This window comes from Anopheles nili, chromosome 3, assembly GCF_943737925.1.
Source record: "Anopheles nili chromosome 3, idAnoNiliSN_F5_01, whole genome shotgun sequence".
NCBI lineage: Eukaryota > Metazoa > Arthropoda > Insecta > Diptera > Culicidae > Anopheles > Anopheles nili.
Window position 1 is genome coordinate 30,432,169 of NC_071292.1, and position 15,839 is coordinate 30,448,007.

Below are 15,839 nucleotides of genomic sequence, written 5' to 3' on the forward strand. Positions count from 1 at the left end.
ATGTGTATATATATATCTGTAAATCTATCCACGTTTGGTACCTAAATGGGGGGGAAAAGCGTACGAAAGAACCGGAACCACTACCCACCGGAAAAGGGGCAGCTGGAATAATGCATCTGCTTCATCCCCTTCGCCGCTGGGAAAATGCACAACGAGAAACTCGTAAAAATGGGAAATCGAACTGTCTAAATCTGCACTACGGGATTGAAATTACTACTCGCCGGTTTGTAATTCCGCGACTTCCGGCTACATAACGCAGTGGTAGCGGAAATATGCTGCTCGATTCGTATCGTTTGGTTAATCTTTTCTCTCATTTTCCGGCCCTTTGCTACACGGTTCACGCTGGTGCTAATACATTCATACAAACACGCAATAAGTACAGACACACTAAACGCTCTACACTTTGTATGATACAAGACCCTAGAAACAAGAAACGCTGCTCATCCCGTTTTCGTCCTTTCGTGTGTGCATTTTCAATGTCCTTCTTCCAACAGCTGCATTGTCTCGATCCCTGGCACTCACATCTCGTCCAAACACAAATCCCACCCATTGCCCTCCGATCAGCTGCTCGTCAGATCGTCGTCCTTCAGTGTGGCTCCGGTTTCGTTGAGCACGCGGTTCTTCAGCTGCTCGATTTCCAGCAGCAGCTCCTTCGTGTCGTAGTCCAGCGATTCGTTCTCCGACTTTAGCTGCCGGTCCTGATCGATGTCCCACTCGAGCGAACCTTCCGGGGTCGTTGATATGTGCGAAAGATCGGAAGATCCACCCAGGGCCATCCTGTCCACGCTGGTGAGGCTTGAGGCGTGCTGTTCGAACAGTGGCATCGTTCGGAGGCTCGGTGCTGGTCGAATGCATTCCAGCGAACCTGCTACATCGTCTTCCCCACCGGTTGATTTTGATGCCATTAATCGGGGACGACTACCGGACTGGCTACACTGGCTACGTTCGTGTTGCGGGTGATGATCGAGCTTCCGGAGCGCGTTGATACGATCCTTGCTGCGTTTGAGCGTCGACCATTCTTCTATCTTGAACACGGACTCTTGTACCGACGCCGGGAAGCTGTGCAGCTGTGTTGCTCCAACTTGGTCGTCTTCAGTTAATAGCCTGGAAAGGGGGGAAAATGAAGCGGAAAAAGTTATCAAAAGATGTCATTTGTCAGACGACTACCGGGAAATTTCGGTTAATTGTGATTTTATAATAGCTACCATGAAAACTAATGCTAATAAAAGCTATCATAAATGCTGACTGAAAGTTTGTAGCCTCCATGACTCTTAATAGCTCGAAAGAAAAATCTCTGTTTTGCCGATAAATCGCTCCTAAATAGCCATTCGCTGAAGGCAAAATAGAATTGTTTGCATCCCATTAGTCTTCCAAGTCATGGAAAAAGAAGTTTAAACCTTTGATATTTGAAATGCATCGAGCTAGGATCGAGCTCAAGATCGAACAATTTGGTGCATATTTGCTTAATGAATAAATCAACATCATCTACAAAAGATGATGAAAATTAATTGAATACACCCATAGACCTCCCAAGCAATGAAGAAAGAAATTTTATAACTTTAAATGAACGCAAGATCGACCATTTTGGTGCATCTTAATTAATAAACCATCATCACGGATGTTTCTACAAAAGATCATGCGCCTCCATCAACCCACCCAAATCCACTTACCACTGCCCGTGCTGGTAGCCGTAATCATTTTCCCACTCCAAATCGAGCGAACTCCCAGGCGTGGAGGTTTGGTCCGTTTGCAGATCGTTGTAACCGTTGTTCGATTTCCGATGGCCATCCTTCGACACGAGCAGCAAAGAATGTGCATCGAGGCACTGCAGTTGAATGTCCAATCTGCGAGAATGGCAAACAAACATTCCACGGAGTGTCCAATTGCAGAAAACAAAACTCACCCCAACTTTGGATGCTGATTATGTTTGCCTCCTGGGTTACTGCCACCGCTGCCGGTGGCCCGTTTCGAAAAATTATTGTGTTTTCCCTTGTTCAGTCTTGCGTAGTCCACGTTCGAGCTCGGCCAGAATTTGCTAAAAAAGTTTGATTTTCCCTGCAAAAAAAAACGATGACACCTTGGGGCAAATGGGGGAGAACTTTAGGTGGCGCTGCTTACGTTTGATTTGCTTTTTATTGCTCCTTGCGATTCCCGCTCGTCTGGTCTCCCGTCCGTGCATTGCATACCCTCGATCAGGATCTGCAAATGGGGTTTTTAATTAAATTGTGCTGTTTCTGCTCAACCGTGCTGTAGTCCAACCAATCGCGCTTACCTCGTACTGACTTTCGCTCGCGTTCATCCCCGTTCGGCTGCGTGTGAAGCGTTTCGACGTCACCCATTTATTCGCAGCAATAAACAAAAAAAGAAAAGCCCATCAAATACAATATCGAACAGACAAACAGCTCGCACAAGAAACAAGTTTTCTTTCGTCGTTCGCTTACCCTTTTCGCCCGCCATCGGTGTCGTCGGAAAGGCATCCTTTGAGGCAGTTTCCCATCTCGCGTCGAGTTGCTGGCTCGCAGGAGACGAACCAGCGGTAGATCGGGATGAGTTTTCCGCTTCCGTCGTCCTGCCAACGTCCTGCTGCTGGGGTGCTGGAAGTCCGCAATCATGTGACAAACGGCTGGCAAAGGCGGGTTTTGGTCCTTCACAGCCAACAGCTACTCCCTTCTATCCGGAAGGGGGCCAAAGGGCGCAACACACACTCCCGAGCTGGGAAGCGGCCGCCATCGGGCGAGTAGTGAGTCATCCTACTCGACGATGCATCGATGATATGTGTGTGGTCACAGGTATACTTTTCCCCAAAGTCCTGTTCGCTGTGAATCTCTCTCTCTGCGGATCACCTCGTCGGATGTGTCACACTAAACGGGTTTACCCATCGTGCCAGTGCTCGAAAACACCACCACAGCACAAAGAAATCGGTGTGCAACGAAACAAAAACAACCTCTTCATTCACTCAAAACATCCCTCACACGGGACACGAAACGTCAAACAAACAAACGCAAATGCGGAGCCTACTACGGTGTGATCAATAAATTCAACAACTCGCGCGGGTCACGAAAGAGACGCACTTGCTGTTCGTGCTCTCTCTCTCTCTCTCTCTCTCGCTCGCACCAGTAACGCACGCTCGTGACGTTAGAAAAGCCGAAAACTATCCCTTTCCCCAAAAAGGTCCTGGGCGTTCAAAAAGCGATGGCAGATGAGCGTACGGAACGTCTCGCTTACACACTGGTGAGTCACATGCAGGAAAACATGAGGACACACGAGGGAAAAGCAAAGGTGTGTGTGTGGGTGTGTGTATACGGGGAAACCCTGCTTGACAGCAAACAGCTGACTCGAGTTGGTGCCCTCGAGCGGTTTTAAAGGGCGCAAGCGCGGTTGCTTTGTTTACCGGTTTGTTGGAGGGGTAGCAAACCGGCCGGCCGGTAGGTGACCGGGTTCCTGTTGACAGGGGGGAAGGAAAATAAGATTCGCTTGAAACGGAAAATGGGCTGAGTAATTTTCCTGCCCCGGGGAAAATCAGCCGATGATGAACAGTGGGTGAAAATTGTGCACGAAATGGTGTGTTTTGCGGATGTGGGGATTTTACACATTTCATTTTAAGCATTAGCGAAACGATATGAATTATAGGGGCATTTAATCGTAAGTTAGTAATTGTTTTAATTTTGGATAACATACTTTTATGAAAATTAAAAACAATATCGCAACCACACCAATAGCATTCTCGAATTATTGGCAAACATCTTCATTTTCATACTTCACATAATTTACCCCACGAACGTCTAGATTACTGAACGAAAAATATGCGCATCAATTGTTGAATCTTTATGTATTTGATATGATTACTTTTCTTAATTCCACCGAGTGTGTTTAAAATTGTTAAGAATGCATTTAAGATGAGCTTCTTTACATCATAATCATCACCATCATGTGGGGAAACTATAAATTGAAATATTTTTAACAATTTTTTTAACCAGAGAGCATAAATTGTTGCAGTATGTAGCCCAAAGACCACCTGGATGGAAATAACAAAAGAAATAACAATTGATAATATACTAATTACCACATACTTTCTATGCTGTGCATGAATAAGTAACAAACCTTTCTCACCTTCCTATCTCTCGCTTCATTTTCCTTATGGGATAATGTATTATAAGCGATTCGGCGTGATGTAGCGATAATCTGTAAGTAAATAAACCAATGGAATAAAAGATAGATAGCAGAATAAATTGCGAACAATGTACAAGAAAAGGAAGTGTCATAAAGGATTATAGATGCGGGGTTTATTAATAAAAAAGAAGAATAAACAGTTACTGTGATAATGTTAGAACGTTTTAATTTTGATAATAAGAGGGAAAACTATCTGTTAGTATGTCGATGAGCGAATGGGAAAAGCGAGACGAGCGAGTTGAAGGACTAGAATATAGAGATAATTACTATAACTAGGTATAACCAATCGCTTCCACTAATCTTTACGTTATTAGAGCACTAAATGTGATTCAAGTTTGTTTCTCCTTAAAAACAAAAGAACGTGGAACAAATAAAACATGACTTTAAATTCGATCAAATATTATCAAGATGACATCATTCTTGCCAGCGATAACGGATCCATGTAAAACACACGAGCTAAGGTGATTCATGCATCAAATCTCATCGTAGTGGATTACTATCTGCATGGGGGAGTGATGCATTCCCTGCACTTGCTGTAAAACATGCGTCTACCATTTTACGCCAATTGCGTTCAACTACGAAATTGCTGTAGAACAACGTTTATTTATGCGCGCTGTTCGAATGACTCTTGTTTAATTTTTATTGTGCGGGGTGCACTATGACTTACACCGATTCGTTCCATCGCTGTGTAAATTAATCACTCAGCTTCCATTTGACCTCAAAGAGATCATGCAACTATGCCGAATGATCTACAAAGATCTTCGCAAAACTATGGGTTTTACCGTAGGAATATTTTAGCGGATTCGGTTTACTAAAAATTCCACTAAAGGTCTACGAGGCGCAATCTTTTACCAGCAACAAACCTCAGTACCTGGCTCGTCAATGGGTCGATTCACGAGGCCGCATTTTCATGTGATAAACGTACAAACCCACCCCAAGCATATCGGGTAGTACGGCCTTTCGACAACCATTCACGATTATCGCAGCTCCATTCGCCGGTTCTGAGACGTTCGATCCTTACGGCTCACATCCCACGCATCGATCGCCACCAAAAAAGCCTCCAACGGAACATCGTGAAACAGCTGTTTCGCAGCCAGAATTAAAGCATATCTCAGCTGTGCCGACGGTCCCGGGCACCGGCATCCGATTGCCGACGTAGATTAACCGTCTGAGAGGGCGTTGGCGCTACCCGACGGTATCATTAGTTGGGCTGGTTGGCTTGTAGCAAAAAAAAAACAAAGAAAAAAAACCGCTCACCGGAGCGAGTACGGGCACGTCCTTGGGGTCAATGTTACCATCGGTATCCGCCCCGTAACGCAGATAAGATATGGCGCCGGAACACCCAGGGAGGCCAGCGATGGGTTTAGACTGCATTCCATCTTGCCGCCGCCATCCGTCTGGTCGGGAAATGGGCGACACCAGGCGAAATGGGCAGCTTTCTTTTTGTTGCACTCGTCTTTATTTTCCTCTTTCGACTGACGGGTTTTTTTCGAAGGAAAGCATAAGCACGACCATTTCCCCAGCCAAACCCGAAGCTCGGCCACGAGCGGGATCCTGATTATGGTGGATTGTGGGGTGGAACAGAAAAGAAAGAAAGAAACACATGAACCATACCCGCTATGTAGGACATCGAAACACGACACCTCAAAAGGTAGCGAGCGAATCGAATCGAACCGAGCCACTGGGCACTGGCACTGAGAAATGCGCAGCTTCCAAGCAAGCATCCGGTGGACGACTGCGACGACGTGATGGAAAAGTACGGTAAGAAACGAACGGAATGAAGCAAAAACAAAAAAAAAACAAAGCTCGACCCAAGTTCACCATCGCAAAGTTTTGTGGCCGAAGAAAAGCTGCCCGAGAGCAACCGAAGGAGCGAATAGAGACCAGCGAATTTTCCAGCTTCCAACCGCCACGTCCTGGCGTGCATGCGACAGAGTGCGAGGGAGAGTGAAAGCCTGCGAATGCGCGAGAGAAAGCATGAAAGGAGGAAAATGTGCTGGAAAGAGACACGCACAAATGCGCGATTTGAAGACGCGCTTTTGGAAAGGATTCCTCCTTCGGTTTGGGCTGTCGTGCGCGCGTGTAAAGATTGGAAGACGACGACTCCTCACGAGCCTTTGCAGGACGAGCCGCCGCTAGGGTCGGGTGGCACAGGGTGGTTTTAGGTCGGAAAATGGGCACACAGCAATCGAACGCATCTGATTGGTTCTCTCGTGGCCGTTGTGTGCGAGCGAACGAGACGGCTAGAGGCGCGTGGGAATGAAACGGCACGCAAACAAAGCAAGGACTTTCTGTGAGCACTTTTCTTGGTGGCCAAAAAGAGATAGCACATACGAGGCGGTGTGCAGGGAAAAACACAACAACGAAGCGTCACTTCCAGAGTTAACGTTTTTTTTGCCCCGGAAATAACCCGAGCTCGAGTTCGCGGCTGGGGAAAAACACACTCGCCACTCGGTTTATGGTCTCGTGTTTTACTACTGGCCTGTGACGCGTGCGCAGTCCGGCCCGTTTGTGGGGGAAAACTCACTCGAATTTTCCGACACCACCAGGGGAAACTCCGATCCGGACGAGTTGCTTTGATCGTTCCGTAAGGAATGTAAACAAACATCAGCTTCACCGAGAGAGCGAACGAAGCTGGGCGCCTCCTTGGATGCTGCGACAGCACTGCTCTCTCTCGCTCTCGCTCTCGCTCTCACACATGACGGCTCGTGCTCGTGGTTTGACGTTTCGAAAGGTAAACACAGAGAGCGTGGAATGTCTGCCGCGTGTCAAACGGCGAGATCGAGCGCTGACGATGACGCCGACGCCGACGCTGCTGATGATGGCCACTGACGGCGGCGTTGATGATGGTTGATGAGGCCACGCTCCGGATACATGTGCGGTTGTTCAGCGCCAGTGCGCTCGGACGGATGCGGCACACGGAATGCGTTTTCAGTGTTGTCTCGGATGCAGCGTCGTGCGGAAGCAAATTTCTCCCGCGGTCCGTTCACGGTGGCGCGTTCGGTTTTGTGAGCTAATTTTGGCAAGCGCTGGGATGTTGGCGGTGTTCGCGAGTTCGATTGCGATTACGCGATAACGATAAAATACAGCTGCAAGCGCTTGGAAACCCACCATCGAAATTTCCATTTCGCTTCTCGTACTTAGGGACACGTGCCGTTTTTTTTTTGGAATACAATTGCAATAAAAATTTAAATTGCTGTGAAATTGTGTGTGTGATTGCGTGAGTGAAAAAAAAACGCCACGAATCGTGCGTGTAATGCTGCAAAAGTGATCAGCTCCAGCTCCAAGAAAGAGCGCATGGGAAATTCACCATTGACCCTTGCAATCGGTGCCACAATCCAATCGTGTGCTATTGCTTAACTTCTGATAAGACAAACAAACGAGCCAGCAGTGTCATTATCCTCTAAAACAGTGCCCCAGAAACACGGCTTCTATTACGTGACCTAGCTCACGTTGAGTGCATCGATCGCGTGATCGCGAGGAAGGACTTTTTCCACCGCGAGTCGGTACATTGCGTACGGGGATTCATTCATCACCTCAAGGATGGCCCCCTTCGACGGTACGGGGGCCTTCCTGATGATGGGCGCCCTGCTGCCGGTGAAGTTGCTGCTGATCGCACTGATGGTTAACGAAGGCCTGGGTGGACCTGCGCCTTCGTCCAACACAGGGATGGTTGCGAATGGTGAGTAGAAGATCCTTCCGATGAAAAAGATCTCGTACCAAATTCGATTTATCAATGCACCGCAAGGTTCCTTCTTTCGGCACGTTTCGTCTGCGGTTTTCGTTGAGTTTGTGCAAAAAAGTTTCTTATCCCCTCCTTTTACGGTGAGGTTTTCTCGCTTTTGTCAGCAGCCTGCCCAACAACTGCCACCAGGATTCGGTTTGGCAGATTTGCACGGTTACACTTGTTTATTTATATAATTAAACCAACGCTCCGGGGGGCGGGAAACTTAACCTCCATCTAGGGCACCTTCTCGACGACGATCACGCGAAACTTCCCCCAACAGAACCGGAAAAAAAAGAAAGAAAGAGAGTGTTTAGTAGCGAAAAAAGCGAAAGACAACGCGCGCGAGAGAGAGAGAGAAAAAGGGATGCGACGTCTCCGAGAAATCTCTCGATTTGTGCCGCCTTATCAACCCGAACCCGAAGGCGGCAACTGGCCCAGATCCTGAACCTGGCCAGCGCGAGTCCTTTCATCCTTCCGACGCACACTCACACCAGCCCATAACAATCGACCGGCGAGGGCTCAAGTACCAACCAAGGAGGAGGACCACCACGGGATAAGCTATTTTGTTTGACTTTTCCGTTCTTCGTGGTGCTTCAGCTCGAGTTTCCCAACCCAATCCGGTTCGGTGGGCGGAAGTCATCCTCCGGCGACGCCAACGCGCGTGAAACGCTTACACTAACCCACGCTGCCAGGGGAAAATGCTGCCGGATCCGGTGGATGCCGGATTGTGGCACATTGTTTTCCCGTGACTTCGTTAGCATTGATGAAATGTTTACATTCGGTGTCTATTTGCCGAGCGACGACGACGTCGTTCTTACGTCGTTGGTTTGGGCTTCCTCTTTTTCTTTTGCTTTGCTTTCTTCTTCCTTCACTCCCACTATGCCGTCCAGGACGTGCTGGGGGGGGAAAAAGAACGAGACAATGGGCGAACGACTCAAGGAGCGCTCTTGAGAACCAATTTCCAAAGCGAAGGATGGCGGCATCGATTTTACAGCGTAGCACCTTCGAGCCAAGTGCCAGGTGCTCGATCGATTGCTAATAAATGATCACTATTTAAAAGGCGATTAAGCGGGAGCTCCTAGCCCCCTTGCGGGAGGTGGACTGCAAATTGAATAATGCACAACAACGTTGACCTGATTTTGGTGTGTCACTAACGAAGCAACTCGCAAGCTCTAGCTGCTCGAAAAGCCTGAAAGTCGGTCTCATCGAGTCGGAGCGTCTGCAAGACGTGAGAAATTTTCTTTCTCATCTAATCAACCAACCGTGCAGCCAGCCATTCGCCTATCCAAAGGCGCCTGTTTGGGGCACTGAGGGCACATTTCGTGAGCACCACCATTTTCGGAACAGCATCAGGTTCTCTGATCCGATGCACGGCACAAAGCTCACATTATCAATAAATCGAAATTCATTAGACGTGCGGCACCAAGGCATGGCAATTAATCGGGCCTGGATTAGTTCGTTCGCACGACACCGACGCCCGGAAAGGATTTGAAGTCTGAAGTGTGTGTTTGCTTTGGGACATGCAAAATGGTCCTCATCGAGCCATAACAATATCCTGAATCGGGATGTATCGTTCCACCTAATCACCTTCATCGTCTTCAGGATCGTTATCGTCCTGCGTCCTCTGGCTGCCTGCACACCGGGGCTGTTGTCGCGTGCGATCGGCATCGTAATCAGCACGCCCAGGGGGCCAGCATTTCGTTGTGGCGCTATCGGACGAATCTTCAGCAATTGATTTGCTGATTTCAGCGAAAGGCTCACGTACCTCGGGGCCACGCGGGGTTTGTGTTGATCTTGTTTCGTCGCGCAAGAATTTAATCGAATCCAAACGCTTAACGCAATTCAGACGCAACAGCCAGTGCTAGCATTCGTTTTTGGCCTCCCAACATTTAGCCCTAGAGCGCCGAGGCGTCATTTCGGTCATTTAGCATTCATCAGGCCCCATCTCGGGGTGTGCTTTGGTGAGGTAAATAAACCCCGCGAGAAAGCGAGAAAAGAAACCGCTAAACGCAAAGGGCGAGAGAAGGAAAGCAAAGCAAAAAGAAAGAAGAAAAGGACGAAACAGCAGCCAAGATAACTTTTGCATCCGTGGAAAAGCACGCCAAATCGAATGGCACAACGAAGGGGGCGAAAGCAAGAACAACCAACGTCCTACCGCACTTTACATAACGACTTTCGAGTACATTCGCGCAGCACGATAAAAAGCTGATCTGTATGCATTCGCTGGTGCGCCCAGGTCTCGAATGTTTATTTTGCAAATTTAACGTGAAAAGTTAAAGCGTTAATCGCCCAAAGGCCAACAAACCACCCTCTCTGTTCCTCACGCCAGCCAGGTGTGTGTGTGAGTGGAGTATTTTCTTCTTGCTTCGTAATTTCATTCCTGCCCGTAAGAAACATCCCTCTTCCCGTGACTCGACCCAGATGGTGGCAGATGTTTCCCAAACCCAGCGCCATTCCCGTGCGGGGATTCGGAGGGAAAATTCTACACCCTCACGGGCGGTCGGGAAAATTCGCAGCCCAGTCGGGGGGGAATGGACACTGGCGCCTGAAGGTAGGCAAGCAACGCGTGCAAAGTCGTGTCCTTCGGACGGAGTGACCATTACATAGTCGGAGCATCCATCCAATTCACTTCGCCGGCGGCATCGCCATTTTGCAGGGCTGAAGACACTCGAGGAGTATTTTTAAAATTTGCCTCAGTCTGCAGGATAACCACGCTGGTTCTGATTTCTTTTCATTTACTGAACACCCAGACAACTTTCCCAAGGCCCCATCCGCTGGAAGGGAAAATGAGCCCCTAAGCATCCCGGCCTTTGGTCAGGTTGTTGTGACTGTGTGTGTGTTTTTTTGTTGCTTCCTCAAACTCCAGCCACCTGGCAGGACGAGACCCGGATAATCTGTACAGTTCATTAAGTCAGATTTCTTCTGGCGAGAGTGCTGTGACAGGAATCGACGAAGCCCGAACCCCAGGTGGCTCTTGGTGGATAAAGAAGCTCGATCCGGTGGGTGGTGTTGTTTTGTTTATGACGTGCTCATATCCTGCAGCAAGGATTCCGAAGGACTCACCGGGGAAAGATTAACGCGTTACCGACCAGTGGCACGTAACCAGGGCGTGTTGTGATTTGATTATCATTTTACACCACCCAGAAACGGATTTCCTTTCAAAATAGCGCGTGTTGGTTTTAATTTACAACATTGACCGGGTGGAACCTACCATTCGGAGGCAACTGTCATGCTTTGTTTGGCGATTTGACGTACGTGTTGAGGAAAATGTTGCCGTTTTTCCAGTGATCATATTTTGTCCCTCAAAAGTCATCGCATGTTTTTTTAGCCCCACCCAGGCGTATGTCATCCACGCCTACTTGGGTAGATCAACCAGCAAAGATTCGTTGCGATTTGATTCGAGAAATCCAAAAAGTCGCATATTGCGAAACACAATCCTCGGGATTAGGGCACGTTTCCGGGCCTTGGGTACTGGCGTTTTCCCGGTAATGGTTCTTCGCTTTCCAACTCCATCAGCACCATCGACAGCATGATCGACGCAGTCACGTAAGATTCTGACAGCTTGGCCAAAAAAAAGGGGCTTCACTGAGCGGGTTTGGTGGCTGCTTTTGGCGAAAGTCGTAATGTGGTAATGGAGATGGCATTAAAAGTGAAAGGCACCGTCACAGGAATGGGGGGTCACAGGAATGATGCCACCATTTTTGGCGACCCTTTTTTTTCGCCCCTTGATTTTCGTTCTTGCTGCTTGGCGTATGGCACGCAAAAGGACGTGCGTCGGTAGGCGCGTAAAACATTCGCTGGTGGCATCCGCTTTTCCTGGGTAGCGTCGTGCGCCCTTTAGCCGCCTTTAGCGGACAGTTCGCTTGACTTTTGGTGAGACGGGGACGCCTCACCCCCTATTAACCATTATTAGGTGTGAAGTGAGGAGATTGGAAAATTAAATTGAAATTCGTGAAATTTTCTGCATAATTTAATCGAACGAATAGCCCACCCCGTTCCGGTCCCGCTCGCCTCGCCGCTCCACGGCCGTACGTGTTGCGTGTTCTTAAAGCCGCAAGCCGCGAACCGAAGCGTACCTTTCGTTTTTATTTGTTGCAATCCTTTTTTTTTCACCCGGCCCGGCTGCTGGGTGCCCGATAAGTTTACGCATCGTCGAAAAGTCAACCGTTCGTTTTGTTTGCTGGGGATCTTAGCATAATGCGCGGCACCGGGGTTGATGGTTTCGTGCGAACGCGCGGTGCTGAAGATTGGTGAAAAATGATATTGCACGAACTTTCCGCACGGCGGAATTTTCCCGCCTGTGAGCCAGCTTGGGGAGCCTTTGCTGGTGAGGAGCGAAAATTTAAGTCTTTAAACACACACACACAAATAAATGGCACGCTCCATCACCGGGCAAGGGGCCGGAAAAGAGATTAGACATTGTTCCGCCAGAGCCGAAAGCGTGCCTATCGTTGTGTTTTGGTTTATAATTCAATAGCATTTTGAGAAGCAGCAAAAGGGTTTTAGAGAGGCAAGTGAAGCACTGGACTAGCTGTGGTGAGTGAAGATTTTCGAGTGATTGTATCAGGTTGCAAATATTGGGAAGAGTCAATTGGTGTTGGAGCTTTTTCGACGTTTAACACCTTGCGTGCCAAGCGTTTTTTTAGAAAAGTGCACAAAATGCCACGATTCAAGCGATTCTTGCTCATACGTCAGAGCCTCGGTTGCACCGGCTCTAATTCTTAACGTTCTACGTTTGTGATGAATTTTTGGCTTTCTTTGCGTTCATTCGTATTTACGTTTGGTCATAAATGTGATAAGTGGGAATAATAGCTGTTCTAAATGTGCGAAAATTGTATTTTAAAATGAAGCGTTATAGTTCGTAAACCCAAAAATGGGTGACGTGGCATTCCAGCAAATTTTCCGTCAGTCATTTTTTGACTGACATGGCATCCAAGGGGTTAACGGACTTCTAATAAGCCATCTAATGAGGATATTTTTGGGTTAAATTCATGCATATCCTTTGTATGTAAAAAACTGGTTACTTTGTTGTCCCAGTCCACTAATTTTCTATTGCAAACACACAAAGTAGGCCAACCACAGGCTGGCCGGCTAAAAACCAAAACGGACATAAATGGAAGCCGATTTCTAAATCATTACCCACACCGCACGATAATCGGTCACGATAATCGCTCATCAGCCAGCCAACAGCGTGCGTGTAAACTGTCAGCGTATTACGTATTGCGATCGAAGGTCGCCTTCCATCCATCCTGGCTTCGAGCACCCGCACCATCTGTGATCATTTAACACCGTCGAAAATTAATAGCTACACGCTAACATTAAAAACTGCCACACAACCGCACCGTGTCGCAGCCGCGCTTGGAAAAATGGAAAATCTCTCCCATCTCTCGTTCCCGCCCAACGCCTGCCATCCACCACCATCTCTCTCTCTCTCTCTCTCTCTCTCTCTCGGCCGCTAATTGCGATCTGGATGAAGCCCGTCGAGGCCGCGCGAGGGTGCGGTTTTATTGGACTGGGTTTTCGTTTTTAAAAATGCAACCGACGGAATAAATAACGATCGTTCAAAAATAGCGCACACTCAACATCTCTCTCGCTCTCTCTCTCTCTCTCTGATGTGTTTTTTTTTTCGTCACTTTCGGACGCCCGATAGTGGAGGTTTTCCGTTTCTTTTTGTGAAAAACAGACTGCCACCTTCCAGGGTTGAGCGAACGAGAAAATGGGAGTGAAAAATTCTTACGACTCGTGGCCGGAATTCAGATTTCAATTCAACTCGCCGTTCGCGAAAGCCGCACCAAAGGCGTCTCATTTCCGTTTCGCCTTCGGGTGACATTTCATGTCCGGGGAAAAAAACCCCGGGGCTGGGCCACCACCGGAGGAGTTTCTGGAGTTTCCCACACACACATACACGCCCTGCTGCACGCGGGCACAAATGCACACCAAAGTTGCACGAATAAATGTCAATAGTTTTCCAATTTCCCGTGCGAAAAAGTGAAGCGAAAGAAAAAAAAAACTGGAACCGAACCTCAAGACGGCCACCGGGCAACGAGAGCTACTTTTGTTTCGCAAGTGCAACGGTGGCAGTGTGCATTTTAATTTCACTACCACCCAAAATGCACCCGAGTTTTCCGATACCGTTGGACAAATTTTTCCCGATCCCGATCCAGAGGCCACCGATTATATTTTCCTTTTTTTTTTGATTGCTTCCGGGTGACATCGGAAAGGAAAGTAGATTTCCGATTACCGACTCTCGGAGCGCCATCGCATTCGACTTCGGAGCGGCGACGGTTCCAGAATTCATCAAACGCCAGTTATTGGATAAATTTTTAATGCCATTCCATGCACGGGCGCATAAAGCGGGTCCGATTTTGTATTTCCTCCTACCGTTAGTCCTTTGTGGTGGCGCGATGGCGCGTCCCGGTAATGGTTACACAAAGAGCAGTTATTACCGATCGCCCGAAACTCGATCAGTGGGGCCTGTGTTTCGAGGCGACTTGCAACCCTTCTGGTGGTGCTTGGTGGTTTGATTTTACGACTAGCTGGAACTGCGCGTCGGGTTCGAGCAGATGGTAGGATGAGCAATCAAACATCGTTTGGAGTTTCAAATTGCTTCAGTGTGTTTTTTGGAGCTGCTCGAGAAAAGATCTTTCAGCTATTTTTACCGTATCCTAGATCTATATAAAAATCCACATGAAATTTTCTACTTAACATACAAAAGCATAAAAAGGACATTCGATATTGGTTTATTCGCTATGCTATCCATTCCCTCGCAAAAAAACCTTTATACATTAAAAGTGCGACAAAAATCGCCTCAGTCCGGCACGATAGCCTTTCCGACGAATCTCGTTTTCCACTTAAGATAAACATCACATCGCCAAATTCGCCCAATGTAAATAATAACCCCGCTGCATGCCCAGAACGACATCGTCAGCAGTGGCAGCAACAACAGCAGGGTTAAGCTGCCAATCAGCCCCGTATCATAGTGGAACAAACAGCTTGCATCGTTTCGCTGTGTGTGTGTGTGTGTGTGGTCCTCTTGCCGTGCCAGCGGTAATTGGCAGGGACAAAACGTCATCTTGCTTGGGTTTCTTTTCCGGTCGGCCACCGTAGCGCGTGAAACGCCCTGCACACCTTACCCTTTGCAGAAACGCAAACCAGCATCCTTCCGATACATAATACATTAGGGCAACAATGGCGTAATTTCGTTTCGCCAAAAACCATCTGCTTCATTCTGGGCATTCTCTCTCTCTCTCTCATTTTTTTTTGGTTTGGTTTGGTTTGTTTTGGTGCGGCTTCCCAACTGCACATTGAGGGTACCTATTTCGGGAGGACCTTTGCGCAATGCTGCTTGCGGCATATTTCATCGCATCCTTTCTGGCCTTTTCCCCTGTGGTAGGTGTGTGGCAGCATCGCACGAGGGTGCGAAAAGAGAAAGATGAAGGCTTAGGGGTCTCTTCGAAATAGCGTCCTTTTAATGCCGTACGTAGGTGTAAAGTGGATTGCCGGTCGGGTCGCGTTCGAATAAAGCAAAAATAAATCGCATAAAACAATGGTTCGTTTGATGGAAAAGCGAGCAATACGTGGTAGAAAAATATACAAATTGATGAGCCGAAATTAATTCAAACATAATTATTTACAAGGATAACATTCAAACAGTTGTTTCTTTGTTATATTATGCTTTTTGCGGTTATAAAGAGACTTTTGTGGCTAATTGATATCAAATAAACAATTTTCCGTGAAATTTTTGGTAGACCTGTGATTGTTTTGAATCATAAAATGTATCAAAATAATTAAAAATTGTACAAAAAGAATGCAATGATAAATTGCCATTCGTAAGATTTGTAACAGGTTTGTATGCTGTGTAAGCTCGATGGATAAAATAGCGTTTTTTTCTGTTTTTTTATTTTATTTTGAAGGCTACATTAATCCCCGGGCTAAAGCAAAG

General features: G+C 47.6%; 2 protein-coding genes across 2 annotated transcripts in view; one reads left to right on the top strand and one right to left on the bottom strand.

Annotated features, from left to right (window-relative positions):
• Window positions 1-557: 557 nt before the first annotated feature.
• On the bottom strand, window positions 558-2,497 carry LOC128727444 (uncharacterized). Its single transcript, XM_053821360.1, has 6 exons — window positions 2,442-2,497; window positions 2,273-2,309; window positions 2,119-2,199; window positions 1,904-2,055; window positions 1,671-1,844; window positions 558-1,104 (listed from the first exon to the last, which is right to left on the bottom strand). The coding sequence occupies exons 1-6, from the start codon at window positions 2,495-2,497 to the stop codon at window positions 561-563; spliced, it is 1,044 nt and encodes a 347-aa protein (XP_053677335.1). The 3' UTR covers window positions 558-560.
• Window positions 2,498-7,713: 5,216 nt separating this feature from the next.
• Window positions 7,714-15,839, top strand: part of LOC128727442 (lachesin-like) — a 34,765-nt gene continuing 26,639 nt past the window's right edge. Inside the window, exon 1 of the mRNA XM_053821357.1 lies at window positions 7,714-7,852. Coding sequence (XP_053677332.1) covers window positions 7,714-7,852 — 139 coding nt within the window. The remainder of the gene's footprint in view (window positions 7,853-15,839) is intronic.